This window comes from Furipterus horrens, unplaced genomic scaffold, assembly GCF_987537825.1.
Source record: "Furipterus horrens unplaced genomic scaffold, mFurHor1.1.pri manual_scaffold_2, whole genome shotgun sequence".
In the NCBI taxonomy this organism is placed as follows: domain Eukaryota; kingdom Metazoa; phylum Chordata; class Mammalia; order Chiroptera; family Furipteridae; genus Furipterus; species Furipterus horrens.
This window is the reverse complement of record NW_028327172.1, coordinates 159,662,571-159,683,672: the sequence shown is the minus strand read 5'-3', so window position 1 is coordinate 159,683,672 and position 21,102 is coordinate 159,662,571. Positions and strand designations below refer to the sequence as shown.

General features: G+C 39.9%; 1 protein-coding gene and 1 long non-coding RNA gene across 4 annotated transcripts in view; one reads left to right on the top strand and one right to left on the bottom strand.

The window, feature by feature from the left end:
- LOC150019821 (uncharacterized) overlaps positions 1-416 on the top strand; it is a 121,173-nt gene extending 120,757 nt beyond the window's left edge. The window contains exon 3 of the long non-coding RNA XR_016509087.1: positions 67-416. This is a non-coding gene — a long non-coding RNA (uncharacterized LOC150019821). The remainder of the gene's footprint in view (positions 1-66) is intronic.
- Positions 1-21,102, bottom strand: part of LOC150019820 (exophilin-5-like) — an 89,494-nt gene that overhangs the window by 15,879 nt on the left and 52,513 nt on the right. For 2 of the 3 annotated variants that reach the window (XM_090266692.1, XM_090266691.1), the window contains 2 exons: positions 10,232-10,392; positions 8,275-8,437 (listed from right to left, as the gene is read on the bottom strand). In XM_090266692.1, coding sequence (XP_090122818.1) covers positions 8,275-8,437; positions 10,232-10,392 — 324 coding nt within the window. Of the gene's footprint in view, positions 1-7,320; positions 7,365-8,274; positions 8,438-10,231; positions 10,393-21,102 lie in introns of those variants that run through there. The other variant, XM_090266693.1, reaches the window with a different exon arrangement.

Here is a 21,102-nt window from a genome sequence, read left to right as displayed (position 1 = left end):
ATATTATCTAGTCCCTTAATACTTTCCAGCCTCATATCTTACCTTGCTTTATCCCTTCTGCCATAGGAAAATTGCCACACTCTGGAACCTGTGCACTCATCATTACTTTGCCTGAAACAGTTTTCTACCAATTGTTTGCCTGGAAGAATCCTTGAAGAATCATTAAAAACATCATTTTCCTTGGGAGACCTGCCCAGACTAGATACCCAGACTTAGATTCTTAGTCTAAGAAATGCACCCTCCAATGTGCTCCCAGAGCACATGGAACTTCCGCTTCTTAGTGACAGCCTCGGTTCCCATGCCTCCCCCACCCCTGCCCCCTACACTTGCAGCTGCTTGGGAGACAGCAATGTTTTGGACCAAGAGTTTCCCATGATAGCAGGGTGCATCAAACCGAACCACGTTTGGCCTTGATCAGCCATCAGACTTATAGCTGCGAGATAAACAAACTGAACTCAATAGTTCCTTTTTTCTTCCCCCTATAAAACAACCCCCTCCTTCCCTAGGAGTCTGGAGTTGGAGTCACTTGCGGCATGGCTCCCTCCTTGCCTGCTAAGTCCCTCAATAAACTTATTTTTTCTGCTTGATGTGTCTTGATGGCTTTCTGAGCGACTCTGTTCTTACACTTAGCATGAATCTATGTTTCCCTATTTTCTTTTTGTTGTCTTCACAAGATTAAGGCCTTTGCAGCCAAGGACTGTTGTTTTGTTCCATAGTGCTGCACATGGAATCCCTCAAATAGTATTTGTTGAAGAAATGAGCAAATGTGTTCATTTTTTAAAATTCATTTATTTTTAGAGAGAGGGAAAGGAAGGGAGAAAGAGAGGGAGAGTTGCCTCATGTGTGCCCCCAACCGGGGGCATAGCCTGAAACCCAGGCATGTGCCCTGAATGTAACTGGTTGGGGACCCTTCAGTTCGCAGGCCAGCACTCAGTCCACTGAGCCACACCAGCCAGAACTGTGTTCATTTTTATTCCCATCTCATCTGCTCCTTCGCCTATATTCTTCACCATCATCCATCTAGTTTCCTAAGTCAATCTGGAGAGTTCACCTCTACTCTGCTTTCTTCCACATTCATTGCATCCAATTACTGGCACCTCATGATTGTACATTCTAAACTGTGCACAAATCTGTCCACTTTTGCCCTCCTTATTGCCACTACCTTAGTTTAAGCTGCTACCATCTCCACAGTCTCTTACCTGGTTTCTCTAACTTGAATTCTGTCTCCCGAATCTGTTCTTTCGGGAGCTACAGTTAGAGCAGTTTCTCTGCCTGGCACTTCTTCAGTGTGGAAGTCTGCCACATGCATTGTAGGATGTCCAGCAACCGCTCTGAACCTTCACCACTAGATACTAATAGCAGCTATCTTCACTTGTGAACACCAGTAATGTCTTCAGACATTGCCAAAGGTCTTCTGGGGGCAAAATTGCCCCTGGTTGAGAACCACAGAACTAAGGTAATCTTTCTATAATGAAAATCTGGTTATGTCACTTCTCTGTTTAAAAACTACACATGGGAATAATTTTTAACATAATTCCTGTTGAGTTTGATTTTTCAGCTGTTTTATACTTAAATAGGCATGCTGATTTCAAAACTGCAGTTAGTTTTCTTCTATTACATCAAGTTTTTCTCTACAGCTTATCTTAATGCGACCACTCTAGGCTGGATTGAGCCTGGATCGAGGGCAGCACTAGTGCTCTCCTATTGGCTGAGAGCAAGCCTCCCTTGAGTGGGGAGGGGTGGGGGATGACCTTGGAGACCAGTGACAGGTTCATACTTGTCTAGGCTATTCAGTTACACATGAGACAGTGTGGGGAGAGGTTGTGTCCGCTCTATATAGTGAATCGTATTCTGAAGTGTAGTCTGAGTTCTTGTCTGTATACAGGGAGTTAGCAGAATTTATTTTTTTATTTACATACACATTTATTTCCTTACCTCCAGATCATGTCTGCCTCTGCTATTTCTCGTCATAAATGCCTAAACAACCCTGATTTGTTTTGTTCTATCTGTGGCAGTTTCACCATTCCCAGTCAAAGGACAAACATCAGCACATTTGTCAGGCAAGCCTATTTTGCATATTTTAAAGTAAAACTTGGTGATCAAGATAAGTCTTGAACCCCTCACAAGGTATGCAAGCAGTGTGTCTAGATTTTACAGATGTGAACAAAAGGAGCACGTGATAAATTGCCATTTGGTATACCTATGGTTTGGCAAAAGCCCATAGATCATTCAAGTGACTGTTACTTTTGTATAGTGAAAACATCAGGCTATAACAAGAAAAATAAATGTAAAATAGAGTATCCTAGTCTACCACCAGCTATGTGCCTGGTGTCTCATTCAGCTGAAATCCCAGTGCCAGTTTTCATTGAACTACCCTCTTTCCAAAAAACAGGAGTATAGTAAAAGAACTAAGTGACAGCAGCGATGAATATTTTGAAATTGAAAATAACTCAGTTCATAGGGGATTTGATCAGCATGAGTTGAATGATTTAGCATGATATTTGGGGCTATCCAAAGATGTCAGAACTCCTAGCATCAAGAGGGCATGAGAAAAACTTGCTTGAAAAAGGAGTGAAGGCATCCTACTTTTGATCAAGAGAAAGTGCATTTCCGTAGTACTTTCGAAGTGATGGTGGTTTTGTGTATTGCCATAACATACATGCTTTAATGGAGGAATTGGGAATTCCAATCTAGAATGCAAGTGAATGGCGACTGTTCTTCAATAGCTCAAAGCAGAGCTTGAAGTGTGTCCTCCTCCACAATGGCAATTTATTTGGTGCAGTCCCAACTGACCATTTAGTTTGTTTTCATGAAGAATATGAAGACATAAAGAGAGTCATTGATCTGTTGCAATATCACAAGCACAATTGGATCATCTGTGTTGACCTTCAAATGGTCTGCTTCCTTTTTGGTCAGCAACACAGATACACCAAGTATCCCTGTTTTCTGTGTGTGTGGAGCAGCAGAGCTTGTGAGAAGCATTGGGTGGAGTTGAATTGGCCTCCAAGATCTGACCTCAAACCTGGTGATCCAAACATTCTACATGATCCACTTGTTGACAGAAAGAACATTATCTTCCCACCTCTGCACATAAAACTGTGTCTCATGAAGCAATTTGTTAAAGCTTTTACAACTGAATGAGACCGTTCCAAATATCTCATTTTGGCATTTCCTAGTCTGTCATTTGAAAAGATAAAATACCTTAATATTTATGTTTGGTAGCATAACTTTACTGCTTGTATACAATTTGACTTACAGTAACAATATATAGCCTTTATATGAAGAAAATAACTCTAAATAAACAGTATATTCAGGTAATTTTTTTCTTTATTTTCCTTTGTATATAAATTTTGTACGATTTTTGGGACAAAGGGAGGGTATCCTGTACCTTAAAATTTTCATGTGATAGAGAAAAACTGGGGTCATTTTTGGATCCAGATGCCAAAAGTTAGTCAAAAACAAATGTCAGGTCTAACTCAACGAAACTTGTGTTAGAAAATTGCTATCGACGGAAAAAACACATACATGTGAACATGCACACACATATGAAATACACCAAAATATTAGCGTTAGTCCAGTTAGTTGTGAATAATATAACATAAAAAACCATATATTATATGTAATAATAAGAAAAGGAATGGTATTTTACAAAAGAGTGATTCATGGCTCCCTGCTGTCTACAGGATCCATCAACTCCAAGCTCCTTAGCACTGCATGGGTAAGATTCCTGTGTTTTGGACTCTGCTGTTCTCTCCCATCTCATCTCTTATCAGTCTCACCTTATACTGGGTCACTAAACCTCAGTTACCTGCCTAGATGATTGCTTTTTCTAGTCTCTGTACCTTTGCTGTGTCATTCTTTCTGCCTGGTGCAACATCCCCACTCTTAATTTCTTAGCTCATTCCCATGTGTCTTTCACAAAATTGGCTTTCTTCTTCCAGGAAGCATTCTGGATCCTCCAGTCTGAGATCAGTGCTTCTCCTATATGTTTTCATGGCAGAAACACTATGCAGCCACTACCGCACTCACCATGTTATACTGCAATGATCCATGCACCTGGCTGTCACCCAGGTTGCAGCAAGGCAAGATGGCACCCCTGTGTGAATTTTAAATGGCATCTCTTCCTCAAGATCCTCATTGCCACTTGCCAGAAAAATGCCATAATAAATATACAAATCCACAAGGATTGTGACGTGACTGGCAATACCTGGAAATCTTCGGGGTACCTCCTGCCCAACTATATGCAATAATCTGGTATCCCCTGCTAGATTACAAGGTCCTCCAGGCAGAGATTAGCTTTATTTAGACAATTTTATCTCTAACACTAAACACAGTACCTGACCCCAAAGTAAGGCTTTGATAAAAGCTTGATAAGTAAATGAAAGAGAAGCTTTCACCTGGGCTACTGGCACCCATGCCAGGAACTCTGACAGCCCTTAGCATAGGGGGAATAGGAAGCTATGCTGCAGTGGTTTCCAAACCTGAGTGAACATCCAAATAGCCAGAGAATTAAAAATAAATTAATGTCCCTGTGCCCTCCTTCAGACCTTCTGAATTAGAACCTGAAGGTTGGGGCCTTATTATCTGTCATTATTTTTAAACTGCTGATGAGATTATAATAATGACCAACCAGATGGACTGGGAACCACTGGCCACTCAGGGGGAAATGCAAAGCCACTCCTTTGTCTTGCTTCTCCCTCCTGTCATGACAATGCTGTTTATCTGTGGCCACTACACGTGGTTTAGAGAATTTCCAAAGAAGGGCCGTGCTTACTCTGACTTCTTCAGTCTAGGTGTCTTAGACTTTTGTGTGTTCCAATGCAAGCAAAGGCACTCAACTAGGAAAGGGGAAGAGAGCACAGTAGGACATTTGTAGTGCATGAGAAAGAAAAGAACCACCAACCAGAATCTAGGAAAATAATAATCTGCCTTTTTAATTTCCCAAAATACTACTTGAACTTTTTGTTTATGTCAACTGAGGTTGCAGATAGACTGCCTAAGCTGTGTACACCCTATGAATGAGGCAAATTTGGAGATGTCTGAAGAGCAGCTAGGTGGGTCCACCAAAGCTCTTTGCATCTCAAGGGAAAAAAATTATCCCAAAGAAACAGAGTAGTAGGCATGCATACACTCACTCCAGCAGTTATCACTCTAATCACACCTATGTAGAGAGTACTTACTATATGCCAAGCACTGTGATGGTCCTCAAAGGAAAGCGATCTTAAGTTTAATTGTACATGTTGCTCTTAAGCTATGAACTAGTTTCCTTATATTTGCACTTTGCCTAGTCCTTGGTATTACAATGGAGGAAAGAGCAGTAGGCAAAAGTCCACATCCCTAATATTGCCACAGTGAACTGGTGGCACATGGCTACATGGCTGCACAGCTTTGAGAATGTGTGCGAACATGAGGGTGTGGCCCCCTGGGAGGGGCAACTTTATGGTGGAGTATGTTGGGGCATGAGACAGAGTAGCGCACATGTCACCTATCATGTAGGTGGGTATCACTGTAATAACCTGGGGTCTGCAGTAAGAACAACTGTAGATGCTACTTGTCAACCAGGAAGGCTGCATTTGTAAGCTTGTGCCGCACACTTTCGGTTACTTGCTGAACTATGTGGAAGGAATATATGGGGCAGTGCAGTTACCAAAAATTTGTGGTGGAGGATGAGCACTGTGTGTCACAGGCACTAAATTCCTCATAGCAAGACCTGAGGAAATATGACTTACAAGGAAATGTTGGGGGAGTGGTACATGTAAAACATGTATACTTTTCTCAAATTTATTGGCTGGCAATAAATAAATTAAAACATGAATGGGAACTTTTTTTTTTTTTCCTGGAGTTGGGGGTCACACAGGGTACAGTATGACCATTTATAAATAGGCTTAAAATAATAATGGGATAGTATGGGAAGTACATAAATTTGGGAGGAGAAACTAGTCATAATTGAAGTAGAAATGGCAGAACTTTTTGTATTCTTAATTCATGAGGTTACTATGTTCTCATGACTTTTTATCTACTAATAATAGAAAATCAAAGCTTAAACATGCCATATATTTTTATTGGCTGGGCTTTTCTAAAATGAACAAGTATATCTGGTGAAATGATGAAATCCATTTTTTTTTCTGGGGATAGTTGCTCATTAGCCAGTGTCATTTCAGTTAAGCTATAGCTTAAAAGAGGAAAAGAAAATTCTCTGGTATGCAATCTTTTAGGGCTGAACAGAAGGCTGGCTGTGTTTTGCCTAGAGAGGCTGTGTCTCTTCCTGTGATTTGCAAAAATCCTATAAACTGCTTTGCTGACTTGTTCTCCAGAGCAACAAGTGTGACAAAGTCAAACCTTGATGACTTCAGCAAGTAGAAATCTGGCAGATCATGACTTCCCCCCAGGGCCTGATGTTAGTTCCTCCTTGTGTGCTCACAGGCGAGGAGGAGCTCCTGAATCAGAGCCTGTATTTTAAGGTTGATTTTGTACTTGGAAGGATCAGAACTGCCAAAGAAAGTTTGGTTCTACTCCAGAGTAAAGAGCCCCTTGGAATTTATATTCTTACCATAGTAAAACACTTCCTTAACCACACACATTTAGGATTTATATCCAAATATTTAGGTCAAACTGATATTTAAAAATAAAAAGGACATATCTTTATATTTTATCTTCTGAAACCTCATAGGAACAAAAAACCAGTGCCTTCATGATATTTGCATCAGCATAACTAATAAATATCTATCCCCAATTATGTTTTGAAAGTAAAATATATTTAAAGATGACAAATTCTGAAAACTGCTAAGCATACACATACATTTAAACTGATGAAATTTGTTTAATTTCTGCATGCTGTGCTATATGCGTCAGTTTATCTGGTTGAAAAAGAGCTACAAGTCATTTTGGTATATCAGAAGAATGGTTGCTAAACAGATTTTTGCAAGAGTTTCAGTTTCTTTTCAGTTTGGTCCATAACTAAGACACATGCAACCCAGAATGACGATTGTAGATCTTTTATCTCCTTTGACCCACTTTTGCAGTAACTTGCAACATGAGCTTGGAAATCATTTCTCTATAGAATTAACAGATTTTTCAACTTTTCCTAGTTTACTAATGTTAGATTGTTCGGTGATATAAAACCCTGCCTTAAAAAAAAATCACCTAAAACACAGATTACATCACTAGTCCCAGCTATACCACACATTAGGATGATTTCTTTTCTCCTTAAAAGACATTTAATCTACAAAGAGAATACTCTCCACTTTTAATTTCCCAAATGAGAGAATTACTAATGTTTCAAACATTTTTTATTAAAAAAAAAACAAAAAGGCAACTCACCTATTTGAAGAGTATTTGCTTGTGACTCTGGTAGAGACAGTCACATAAATTTACATTTTGTTCACAATTTCATCAAAGACAAAAGAGCCTCCGGTGAAAGCTAGAAGCAAAAATCCTTCCAACAGCCCTAGAGGGGAGGACAGAACTCTGCTTGCTAAGTACAGGAGCTTCATCACATGCCCTACCAGTGGCTTGCTGCCTATTGTTTTTCAGCAAGAGTGACCTCTAAACACCTTTTATTGGAGCACTGCAATGCACTCTTTAATGGTCTGACGGCACACACGGAACACAGAACATGCCAAGCCAACACCTTAATAGGGTGGGAAGCTTTTCAACCAGGAAGGCATGCTGAAAATATTTAGTAGTCAGCTTAACTGAACGGAAGCAAAGCCTTGCTTGTTTTTCAAAAAATAATCCAGCAATATAATGAGATGAGATGAACTGATTCATACAGATCTAAACTAGGAACCATATGGAACTATGCCTCCATTGCTCTAAAAGCTTCCCCTCCTTTAAGTTTAAATTCTGGGCCATGACAACAGAATGGTTCTGATTTTTCTGTAGTTCTAGTCTCTTTGGTCATCTTAGTTATGCTCATTTAGTACCCTGTCCTTCCCTGTGACCACAGATACACATACTTACTGAGGAAGAAGTAGTTTTGATTTAAATATATTTGCCTGACCCAGGCATAGACCAGGCATTTGGAGCAGTGGAAAAATTGTCAGTAATTATTACCTGGGACCGGTGCAGCTGGTTAGAAGTGGATTTCAAGTGAGCCAGGTTTTCATGATTTCGTAAGGACTTTGTCCCTCTGCAAGCAAAGTCCTATTTCCTTTGTTAGCATCTGAATTTAAATTCTAAGAACAGTCATTAAACACTCTCATCAGAAAACAGGCTGCCAGCCTCTGGGATCGGGTAACTAATGAGCTGTCACGTGATCTGAATTTGACTCACCCTTTCTGTCCCAGCCACTGGGGCTTTAAAGTCTCCTTTCTGGATTTTCCTAATGAGAACAGGGAAGCAAGTGATGATCTGAAGCTCAGCTGAGAAGGAGCGGGCGTTGGGTTTCTTTGAGTGGGTGTATCTTTAGATTGTGATGTTTGTAATTCCATAGGATCTAAAAGAAAATCGTAAAAATTCTGTATCATTAAAATATTTCCAGGTGAATAAATCTCAGAGAACTAAGGCTTCACTCTCTCTTCCCTCCTATCTATACTTTCATGAAGTCTAGTGCCACGGCCGCGATCTCCACATGAAGACCTCAGGCACTAAAGGGAGTCCTGTTCCTCTCAAGGTTCTGCTGAGTAGAGAAAATCCTCACGAACACTAAGGAGTGAGTGCGCTGTGGACTGCACGTCCTACACCAGCTGCATGACTTCCACTCAACTTGTCTTCCCTCTAAGCTACCTAATACCCTGGTGGGATATCAGGGATCTCATTCAGTTCTTATGTTGCTGTTAACCACCCTGTCCTTCAGCAATTTTTGTTTTAGTATTTTAAAACATAGTGATAGCTACAATACAACTTTCATATCAAGGAGAGTAAAGGAAAAGGAAATTAAGTCATTTAGAGTGTTTCTTATTCCTGTCAAAAATCTATACGTATACATATTTACCACATATGTGCTTTACATGTATATATGCATGTAATATAAATATCTATACATAGTATATAGTTTTATATGTGAGTATTAAAAATTCTAAGGCAACAGCAACATATACAAGATCTGTAATACTATACTTTTAGACATGCTGAGTTTATAAATATCAGAGGAATTCAAGGTAAGGAGAAAGTCACCATAGCATATATGGGATTAATCTAAACACTGAAATATGTCTTTTTAGATAGATTTGTTTATTATGGGAGTTGCAAAGTATTGTTAATATGTAAGTTTAGAAATATTATTCCATGTTTCTTAATGTTATTAATGTTAGTAACATATAAGCAAAAGCAGTCAGTGTGACTATCAGAAAGATACTTTATGCTGTTATAGTATGTTATAGTTTCTCATGCACTTTGTTATTCTCACTATAGTCCTGTGAAAGGTTTTATTATCCTCATTTACACATAAAAAAATAAGTGATTGGTGAGTGTAAGCAACATGCTGGTAGTCCAAAGAGGGCATTTATTGGAGCTCATGTGGTTTAAGTTTCCACAGTAACAGAGGGTGGCCACTCCTCTCCCTACTTTCCCCCTGCCTTCCCTTCTCATTCTTTTTCCCCTTCCTAGCCCCTCCTCTACCTCCCTCTCCTTCTGCATCATCACCATACTTATTTAAGCGCTTACTGTGTTCCAGCTCAGTACTTTATACATATAATTTTATTTAATTCTCACAACCACCCTATGAGGTAGGTATCATCATACCCCTTTAAAGGTTAAATAAGTGAGACTTATAGAGAATAAGTAACTTGAATAGAGTCACATGGATTCTGATGGAATAGACAGAGTGGAGATTTGAATCCAGAACTTTTAAAAATATGGATATCTGTATTATTAACCACTATACTATCTTGCCTGATTTTAAAAACATATACCCCAGACATTATAGTCGTCGGCAGCCGTCCGTCTCGAGAGACGATGGTGTAGCTTCTTAAGAGTCTATCTGCACCGCCGAGAATGGCTGTGCAGTCCGACTCGGGAGTGACATGGTATCTGTCTCCTCCCGTGTTGAATCGACATCTTGTGATGACGCTGAAGCTACAGAGCCTGGGCAGGGTAATATGGAGGGTCTGCTGTTGCCCATTATAGTACATTTTTGAGTTCACTCTTTTTATTCTGTGTTATGAAACTTTTGTACCATATCATTTAAAAATAGTCCTAAATATAAATTGGTTAAATTGAAGAGCCACTGAGCGATTATCCACAACACCGTGCCATCAGAAAAAAAAATAGATGTAAATTTTTTTCTTACCATTTTCTGCCATACCCTTCCTTAGCCTGTATGTAAGGGGTTGTTTTAACATCTGGCTAACATCTGTTTCATTGCAAAACTTTTTCCTTTGAATTTCTTCAAACCATTCACCAGTCACTCCTTGAAGCCACCTGTTATCCCTCTTTGTCTTCTGGAGTTTGCTGAAATAAAGAAAAATATCAATACACCCTTTAAATTCTTCACATCAACTGTAAATTCATGTGATAAGCTAAACTTTACCTAATGGAGAAGCTTCCATAAACTATAAGACTGGGAGAAAAAATTGGCCCTAATCAAAATTTCCTTTTCACTGTTGTGTACATGTATTAGCTGTATTTTTTCAAATACCCCAGTGATATAAAATTTTTTGCTAGTATGTAAAATAATCAAGTGTGTGAGGACAATCTGAGTTGAACATTGTGCAAACCTGACCTAATAATGCAATTGGATAATAGATGTATTAATGACATGTTAAAACTAGAATATTCTAGTTCTGATTACACATTCATTTATTCATACATGTTTATTGAGCAATATACCTGTACCAGTGTTTGTGTATGCAATGGGGATTCAACAATGAATAAAACATGTAGGATCTTCACTAGCCCATTCAGTGGTCAAAGATAAAAGCTTACACGCAGAAAAGAATTGTTGAATGTGGTGGTCTTGGATAAGGAACTTCTTTAAGCAAATGAAACAAAAGCCTATGAGTGAGCACAAGGCTAATACTCAGGTAGTAAGAAACAGTATAACTTGAGATTGATAGAAAAGGAAACCTGAGCACAAATGTGTCTGGTCCCCACTTTCAGAATATCAGAACTGAAATTCTATCCTTATTTCTTTCTTCTCCCCTACAGTGTCCTGCTTAATTCTCTTTCAAATGAAAATATGGCTCTAAGTCCTTAATTAAAACATTGGTTGTGGTAAATTTTTTTGTTTACTTTTAATTTTTTGTTTTAAAATTACAGTTGTTGTATATTATTATATTAGTTTCAGGTGTACCACACCGTGATTAGATATTTACATAGTTTACGAAGTGATCACCTCGATAAATCTAGTACCCATAGTTACTATAATATTATTGACTCTATTCCCTATGCCATACTTTAGATCTCCATGAGTACTCTGTAACTACCAATCTGTACTTCTTAATCCCATCACCTTTTTTGCCCATCCCTCCAACCCCTTTCCGATCTGGCAACCATCAAAATGTTCTCTGTATCTGTAAGTTTGTTTCTATTCTGCATGTTTATTTTGTTTCTTAGATTCCACATATAAGTGAAATTATTTGGCATTTGTCTGTTTTACTTATTTCACTTAGCATAATACAGTCTAGGTCTATCCATGTTGTTGCAGAAGGCTAGATTTCCTACCTTTTTATGGCTGAGTCATATTCCATTGTATATATGCATCACTTCTTGATGCATTCATCTATTGACAGACACTTAGGTTGCTGCCAAATCTTGGCTATTATAAATAATGCTGCAATGAACATATGGATATATACATCTTTTTGATTTAGTGTTTTGGGTTTCTTGGGATAAATACCCAGAAGTAGAATTGCTGAGTCTCTTATAGAAAGCACATGTTAGGGTCTTGTTTTGTTATCCATTCAGCTATCATATGACTTTTGATTGGAGCATTTAATCCATTTGCCATTAAAGTAATTGTTGATAGAAATGTATTTATTGCCATTTTATTATTCATATTTATCTTTCTTCTCCTTCTCTTTCTCATTCTCCTTCTTCTCCGAGAAGAAGAAGACCCCTTAACATTTCTTGTAATACTGGTTTGGTAGTGGTAATGATTTTTTTTAATTTTATTTTTTAGCTTTTTCTTGTCTGTGAAGCTCTTTATCTGTACTTTGATTCTAAATGATACCTTTAAGGGGTAGAGTAACATTGGTTGCAGGTCCTTGATTTTCATCACTTTGAATATTTTCTGCCAATCGCTTTTGGCCTGCCAAGTTTCTGATGAAAAATCAGCTGACAGTCTTATGTGAGCTCCCTTATATGTAACTGACTGCTTTTCTCTTGCTGCTTTTAAGGTTCTTATTTTGTCTTTAACTTCTGGCATTTTAATTATGATGTATCTTGGTGTCGGCCTCTTTGGGTTCATGTTGTTTGGGACTCTCGGTGCTTCCTGGACTTGTATGTCTGTTTCTTTCATGCTGCAAGGGAAGTATTCTGTCATTATTTTTTAAAATAGGTTTTCAATTTCTTGCTCTTTCTCTTCTCTTTCTGGCACACCCATCATTTGAAGGTTGGTATGTTTGATGTTGTCCAGAGACTCCTTACACTATTCTCATTTAGTTTGGATTCTTTTTTTCTTTTTGCTGTTTTGATTGTGTAGGGGCACCAAATATTCCCTGTAAAAAGTTTCAATATGTAAGTATGTAAGGGCTTTAAATGTTCTTTGTAAGAAGTAGCAAGGACTTGCTAAAAGGCCTTGGAAAAAGGAATGTAAGAAGGAGTGTTATAGCAATTAGTGATTTACAAGCTAAAAGGACTTCAGCCTCTATCACCTCCCATTTGCTTGCTTGTGTCTGGTTTATAACATTTGTGAAGGTTGTGCTTTGCAGAATGTCTAGCCCTTTGAAAATAAATTGCCTCACAGGGAGTTCGTCCCTGGCTGAAGAGCTATGCAGCCGTCGAAGATAACCTTTAGCCTTGCGAATTTCTGTTCCTGTTACTGCCAAGACATTCCTGCAGTCCTGCCCAGCCCCCTCTTCCTAAGGCTGTTTCCCGCCAAAGAAGAAACAAAGAGACTGCACCAGTATAAAAGCCCAGCGTTTAGACTCCATTGTAGGTTGGAGCATGTTAGAGACCTGCTCAGGGTCTGCCCAACTCCTGGCCAATATTAAAAATCCTTTGCTTAACTTTATACACCGCTTCAGAGTGTTCAATCTCGCCTATGTAGCCGTAACATTTTGGAGGCCCCAGCGAGATGCCTCTGTAAAGCGGTGCCGCCTTCGGTGAGCCCCCGGGGCTTCGTGCGGTCCCGTGTGTCTAGCTGACGTGTGGCAGGACAGCGGCCGCAAGCTCTGATTGGGAGCAATTCCCTGCACCTTCAGGAGACACTCGGGAGCTGCTAGAAGCCCTGACGGCCCAGTCTAGAGTAAGCAAAGGACAGAGGACAGCCTCGGCGACAGGTGAGTGGCAACCCATTTGGGCAGCGGACTTGGGCCACTGCCACTGAGACTTGGTCTCTTTTGTCCTCTGGACGCAGAGGTACATATTCCCGAACAGGGAATTTGTTGAAGCCGGCTTGGCTAGCTTCATTTGGATTGTATAGAGCTCTTTTGGTTTTGGGGTTCTGCTTCCTGTAGCCGATGCTGTTCATCTAATCTCAGAAGCCTAGGCGGGGTTTGGGTGGGATTGTTTAACCTCTGAGTGAATGTGTGAGTGAATGTTAAGGTTAAAGTAAAAAAAAAGTTATTTCCTCCTTTTTGTGTGTCTCCACAAAACTTCGGTCTATGGAGTCTGAGTGGGCTCTAGCCTCGCAGGAGGAGAGGCCAAGCGGGCATTTGTTTGGCTTCCTTTGGGAGCTCCCAGCCCGTGTTTGTCTGCGCCGTGAGGGGGGAATTGCTCCTGTGCCTTGTGTTCCAGCTCCTAATTGTAATCCAAATTAAGTGCATGTTTGTAGCAGTCACCTTAGCCAACATAAGGGGACGCCAGTCTAAGCCTGCACCCACAGTTCTTGACTGTGTGCTCCAGAATTTCCCCAAGTTCCGGGGACAAAATCCCTTCATAAACTCTGGCACCCTGGAAACATTCTGTAGGTCAGAGTGGCCTGCTTTTGGGGTCGGATAGCCCCACCCCCCCTTGGGAGTACTTTAAATCTAAATATTATAAGTGTAAAATGGTGTCTCTCGGGAAGCAAAAATGCAACAAGCAGAAAGGAGAGGGTTATTGGAGGAAGTAGCAAGGCAGGAGGGAGCTGTGCCTTGAAAGAGTGGCTCCTGCTCTGCACTTCTAAGGGAAAAGTGTTTTTTTTAAGAAGAAAAAAAAAGGTATTATCTTGCAGATGGCTAGTGAAGGCCAAACAAACGTGGGTTAGTTTCACATATTCTGTAATCTGGGAAGGCCCCTGGTTCCCAGATCAAATTGCTATCTCTCAAACAGCTGCAGGCGCAGGAGAGGGGGGTGGGGAACATGAAAACCAAGGCTATCAATATGGGCAGTGTACCCCCCCAAAAAAAAATAAGCCTAGGACCCTCTGTGCTGTCTCCCGCTGCCTTGTAGCCCTGGCCAGAGGGATGAGGCTCCTTAAAAATTTCCCCAGAGAACTTGCTTGCAGCATTTCTTTCCACCCCAGGTAACTTCTAGCAATTCAGTTTGCATCTGAATACTCCCTGCTGGAGCTGCAAGGAGGGACAATGTTAAATTTGCTAGCGAAGCAGCCGTCTAATCCCCTTGCTACAGGTTACAGAAACAGCAGAATGTCTGTCTCTCCAACATGGAGGGAAAAAAAAAAAAAGTGACACTTTTAAAACTCAGGCCGCTCTTCAAACTGGTGCAAGCTGCTTGGGTGCCAATCAGCAACACCTCTAAAGCTGTAACTAAAGAGCCTTCAATCTCCTCACTGCTTCAGCAGGGGGAATGTGCCTGTATCTTAAGGAAAAGTGTTGTTACACATGAATAAAACTAATGTCCATTCTAGACATCCTCTTCAATAGGAAAGAAAGAGGAAAAATCAGGTGGGCTGCTATAAGAATATAAAAAAAATGCAAGCATCCTCCTGGTCAGGGAATTGTCCTGGCCAAACAAAAGGTTCCCAATAAAATCCTAAATAGAATAGTAATAGGCCAAATAAAACAATTGAAAAACTTCTCAGGAAAGCTCAAAAGTGTATGTTAGAAAAGAAGAAGAAGAAGAAGCAGGAAGCTTCAGAAAACTGCAGAATATCTACAAATCTAGGGAATTTTAGCTGCTAAATACTGAGTTTGGGTAGAGTCCTTTGCAGTGTGGAAAAGAATTGGAAATGGGTTATGGTTAAATCTGAATGGGTAAACATATAGAAAGGTTGTGAAAGTTTTTAAACCTGGGAAAAGGGAAACCTCAACTACTTGTGGTCTAATTGTATGGTTACTGTACTTCTGTATTGGCATTTAGCCATTGGGGACCTATGGAAGGTCTGGAATTCTCTGTATTGGTACTGGCCATATAATCTGAAAGGAAAATTGAGGTTTCCCAGAGAGAGTTAAAAAGAAAAAAAAAGAAAACTTCACATGTAGGAAAGTGAACAAAAGAAAGTATAAGGCATGGAAATGCAGTTTTAGTAAATATTAGAAGGACAAGGATTTTCCTTCACACTGTATATTTTTCTCCCTACCTGATCCCTCCAGAATTTGGCAATTTAAAGAAGTAAGTAATGACATTAGGTTTCTTTGCATAAAACTAAAAAGACCAGTTGTTAATAAAGGTATTGTTAACCAAGACTTTGACTGGAATAATATGCCTGAAAGAGGCATGCTTAGGCTCTGGTTGTTACCAGGAAGCCCTAAGGAACTGGATTTAACTTTTGAAGCTAAGAAAAGCCCATGAGAAAAAAGGCCTGACACCTTGGTTGGTTGTGCGGTTCATGGCAGTCTTTCCAGGGAAGGAACGAAGGTTGCTTTCCTGAAAAATGGCTAGAAGGAACCTCAAGGCACAATGAAAAATCCAAAGGACTTGGGAAAAGCAGGTGTTTACAGGCAAGGCTGAATGGCAGGTGTGTGGCTCAGCTTCTGTGCCCTAATGGGCAAACTAAAAGTCAACATGAAGGTTCCTTGCGTAAGTTCCAGCATAGTAGACTTAAAGATCATATGTGATCAATCACTGCTCTTGTTGTTTTTATGCAAATGAACAGGCTAAATTAAAACTGGACTTAATGCAGCCCTTTACTGACAAGGAGGGTGATCTTAAGGAGAAAAATCATGACTTAAGGAAAATTGCAATGCTCAGTGCAGCTAACTGTCTATAAAGTTTGTTTTTCATTTGAAAGTTAAACCAAGTCTGTGACATTATCAAGGATGCTTTATTTATAGGCAAGAAGAATGTCAAATGCCTTGCAACTGGATGTCTTCCCAATAAGACAGTCTCTCCGATTTGGAGACTGGTTTGTGAATTGTGTTGTGTGAATTAACATGTGTGTTCTTTCTGTTTTCATAGGGCATAAGCTTATGATCTCATTACCTGAGTAATTGTACTTATAGGCCTCACTTAAGAAGCCCATCTGCAGTGCCTCCTCCTAAGACTCGACGGTTTGGCTGAACTAAGTGGTTGGATTGGTAAAGTATGGGGTAGTCTGTGAGCTTCACTTTAAAAACTTATTTCTCTTTTCTGTCCTAATGACTTGGACAAAAAGGGCCTAAAGGTCTGAGAGGGGGGAAAAACCTAAAATATTTCCCTCAGCCCTAGCTAAGTATAGTGAGCAAAAGAATTTTGGACAGGTGTGACATGCCCTGCACACCTTCCTCCAAAGAAGCCATTTCTTTTCCTAATGTGGGACATTGAAAAATTAATCTCTGTCTTTTGTCATCTAGTGGTTGTGGGTTAAATTATGCCTTTTAACCCTGTTGCCAAATCTGTTGCCTCCAGAATATGACAAGGATGTCAATTTGTCCAACAGTGCCAGCCCTTGGAAACCAAGAATGCCGCTGCCCGGGGACAGCCAACTGACCTGGACTCTGCAAAATCCTTCCCCATAAGGGAGGGCCGCACTCCCCTCCACCCCCACTCTTATTAGAAATTCCTAGACCCAAGGGTAGGTAGGACGACGACCATGTTCAGCTTGAAGCAGCTAGAAGAGCACGAGACCTTTGCCCATTGTCCTCTTATAAAATAAAAGGTCTTAAGTCTAAGGAGGGGAATTATACAGGGGCTTCAGACATTCCTTATAAGAAAAGAAAAAAAACTGGGAATTAGGCTAATTCCTCCCAAGTATACTGCACTACATTGAAAAAAAAAAGGGTAAGGCAAAAATAAGTACAGTGCCATAAAATTTTCTATCATTTTGAATGTAGTGCTTTCTTTGTTGGTCATTTCCTTAATTGCTATTAATCTTTGACTAGTTTTCAAAGCTGTAAAAACTTATTTTAGTCAGTTCCTAGTTGTTAATTTAATGTTTCCATAAGGGTCTGGAAATTTGTTTTCCATCATCTTGCTAACATTCCATTTGCTCTTATTAATCACTGAATCTACAATGCATGGCACATAGCAAGTGCTTAACAAATGTCTGCTAAATTAAATTGTAAGTGTTTGCTTTAGGTTTGTGAGATATGTTGCTGGTATTTTAATAGAAATTGCATTGAATCTATGAATTGCTTTAAATAATGTGGACATTTTGGAAATGTTAATTCTTCCCATCCGTGGATGTGGTGTATGCTTCCATTTATTTGTGTCTTTCTTAATTTCTTTCTTCAGGGTTGTGTAGCTTTCCGAGTGCAGGTCTTTTGCCTCTTTGGTTAAGTTTATCCCTGAATACTGTTGTTTTTCTTGTTGCTATAGTAAATGGAATTTTTTTTCTGGTTTCTATCTCTAATGTTTTGTTGGTATATAGAAACGCTTTTAATTTCTGAATATTAACTTTGTGCCCTGCTGTTTTGTCAAATTCATTTATTAGGTCAAGTAGTTTTTTCGTAAAGTCTGTAAGGTTTTCTATGTATACTATCGTGTCTTCTGCAAGTGGTAACAGTTTTGTCTTCCTTACCAATTTGAATGTCTTTAATTTCTTCCTGTCTAATTGCTGTAGTTAGAACTTCCAACACTGTTTAAAAAAAAAAAGGAAAAAAGTAGACATCCTTATCTTGTTCCTAATCTCAGAAGGAATGTTTTCAGTTTTTGTCCATTGAGTAGAATGTTGGCTTCAGGTTTCTCATATATAGCCTTAATTATGTTAAGGTATGCTCCCTCTATTCCCATTTTGCTAAATTTTCATCATAAATGGGTGTTGTACTTTATCAAATGCTTTTTCTGCATCTATTAATATGATCATGTAATTTTCGTCATTCATTTTGTTTAGGTGATGTATTATATTTATTGATTTTGCGAATATTAAACCATCCTTGTGTCCCTGGGATGAATCCCACTTGATCGTAGTGTATAATCTTTTTGATGTATTGCTGGATCCTGTTTGCCAATATTTTGTTCAGAATTTTAGCATCTATGTTCATTAGCGATATTGGCCTGTAGTTTTCTTTCTTTGTTATGTCTTGACCTGGTTTTGAAATTAAGGTAATACTGGCTTCATAGAAAAAGTTTGGAATTTTTCCCTTTTCTTGAATTTTTGGAATAGTTTGAGAAGGGTAGAAGTTAGTTCTTCCCTAAATATTTTGTAAAATTCGCCTGTAAAGCCATCCGGTCCAGGGCTTTTGTGTGCCGGGAAATTTTTGATTACTGTTTCAATTTCCTTCTTTGTTATTGGTCTGTTAAGACTTTCTACTTCTTAATTCTGTTTTGGAAAATTATATGTTTCTAGAAATTTGTCCATTTCATCTAGGTTGTCAAGTTTCTTGCCATATAGTTGTTTATAGTAATTTCTTACAATTTTTTGTATTTCTGTGTTATCGGTCATAATATCTCCTCTTTTGTTTCTAATTTTGTTTATTTGGATTCTTTTTTTCTTTATAAGCCTAGAACCAGCCCCTGCTTTTGTTAATCTTTTAAGTTGTTTGTTTAGTCTCAGTGTCATTTAATTCTGCTCTAACCTTAATAATTTCCTTCCTTCTGCTTGCTCTGGGCTTTGTTTATTACTGTTTTTCTAGTTTTTGTAGCTGTGGGGTTAAATTTTTGTGTGGAGTTCTTCTATCCTCTTTGGGTAGGCCTGTATTGCTATGGACTTTCCTCTCAAAACTGCTTTTGCTGTGTCCCTTTTAGTTTTGGGATGTTGTATACTCATTGTCATTTGTTTCTGAAAACTTAATTTCTTCCTTGCAGCTCCCGAAAGCTAGCATTATAAATACCCAACTCCTTATCCTTGCTACTAAGCCCCTCCTGAAAACCAGGGTTTAAAAACCCTACTTATAGTCCCTAGACGTCCCTAATAGGTTTAGTCCAGGGACTAGAGGGGGGATTATGTAGGGGCACCAAATATTCCCTGTAAAAAGTTTCAATATGTAAGTATGTAAGGGCTTTAAATGTTCTTTGTAAGAAGTAGCAAGGACTTGCTAAAAGGCCTTGGAAAAAGGAATGTAAGAAGGAGTGTTATAGCAATTAGTGATTTACAAGCTAAAAGGACTTCAGCCTCTATCACCTCCCATTTGCTTGCTTGTGTCTGGTTTATAACATTTGTGAAGGTTGTGCTTTGCAGAATGTCTAGCCCTTTGAAAATAAATTGCCTCACAGGGAGTTCGTCCCTGGCTGAAGAGCTATGCAGCCGTCGAAGATAACCTTTAGCCTTGCGAATTTCTGTTCCTGTTACTGCCAAGACATTCCTGCAGTCCTGCCCAGCCCCCTCTTCCTAAGGCTGTTTCCCGCCAAAGAAGAAACAAAGAGACTGCACCAGTATAAAAGCCCAGCGTTTAGACTCCATTGTAGGTTGGAGCATGTTAGAGACCTGCTCAGGGTCTGCCCAACTCCTGGCCAATATTAAAAATCCTTTGCTTAACTTTATACACCGCTTCAGAGTGTTCAATCTCGCCTATGTAGCCGTAACAATTGAGTGTTTTCTGCTTCCTTATATGCCAAACTGCTGATTTGATTCTCTCCTTCATCCAGTCTACTGCTGATTCCTTATAATGTATTCTTCATTTCAGTTAGTGTAGTCTTAGTTTCTGAATAGTTATTTTTTTGTGGTTTCCATGTCTTTTTTTTATGCTGCTGAAGTTCTAAGTTCCTTGAGCATCCTCATAACCATTGTTTTAAACTCTGTATCTGGTAAATTGCTTCCCTTCATTTCATTTAGTTTTTTTTTCCCCTGGAGATTTCTCCCATTATTTCATTTGGGACTTGTTTCTTTGTCTCTTTTTTTTGACTGCTCCCCTGTGTTTGTTTCTATGTATTAGACAGAGCTGCTACATCTCTAGAACTTGGTAGGGTGACCTTATGCAGTAGGTGTCTTGTAGAATCCAGTGATGCAGTCTCCCCAGTCACGTGACCTGAGCACTCCACCAGCACCCTGATTTCTATTGGCACCTCAATGGGAGGGACTGATCCCCAAGATTGATTGCTTTTGAGGACCATCAATTACTACAGTGGTGAATCTGCTGTGCAGGGGCCAACCCCATGGAGCAAGACTCACTTCAGTGGGACTTTGGTGCCCACTGAGTCTGCTCCTTGAGGGTGTCACTCATGGAGAGGTTGGCTTGGAATCCAGTGTGGTCTGAAAGCTTCCCACTGAGTGCACTGATTCTGGGGCCTACTTTGAGGTACAGGACAAAGTCATCTGCTGCCTGTCCCCTCACATGAGCTACAGAGTGATCTGCAAATGGCTGCTACTTGTGCTGGGCTTGAAGGTACCTGGGAGAGGCCAAGCAGCAAACCAAGGACAGCCACTGCTAGTACCAGGCCTAGTGCCATGGGGCTCACTGGGAACAGATGCTGCTTGTTTGGGGAATTTTAGGAGACTCTGAGGCATGGTCCAAGACAGGCCTTTAGTATGGAAAAGCCACCAGAAATGGCTTCGGTGGGTCTGAACTTTGAACAGTGTGAGCCAGGTTGATGGAGACCCAGATGTGGCACCCACTGGCCAGCTGTGTGGGGGGGGGGGTGCAATTTCAGCAAAAGAACAGTGTCCTCTGCCACCTGCCCCTCCAGCCCTCACCCTGATGCCAGACAACTCAGTTCTTCCCTATGTGTCTCTGATGTCTTTCCAGCTGCTGCCCCAGTGGCTGGAGCTCAGAGCACGTGAGGTTGAGGAAGTCTGTGGCTGCAGATCCTTTAAGAGGAACT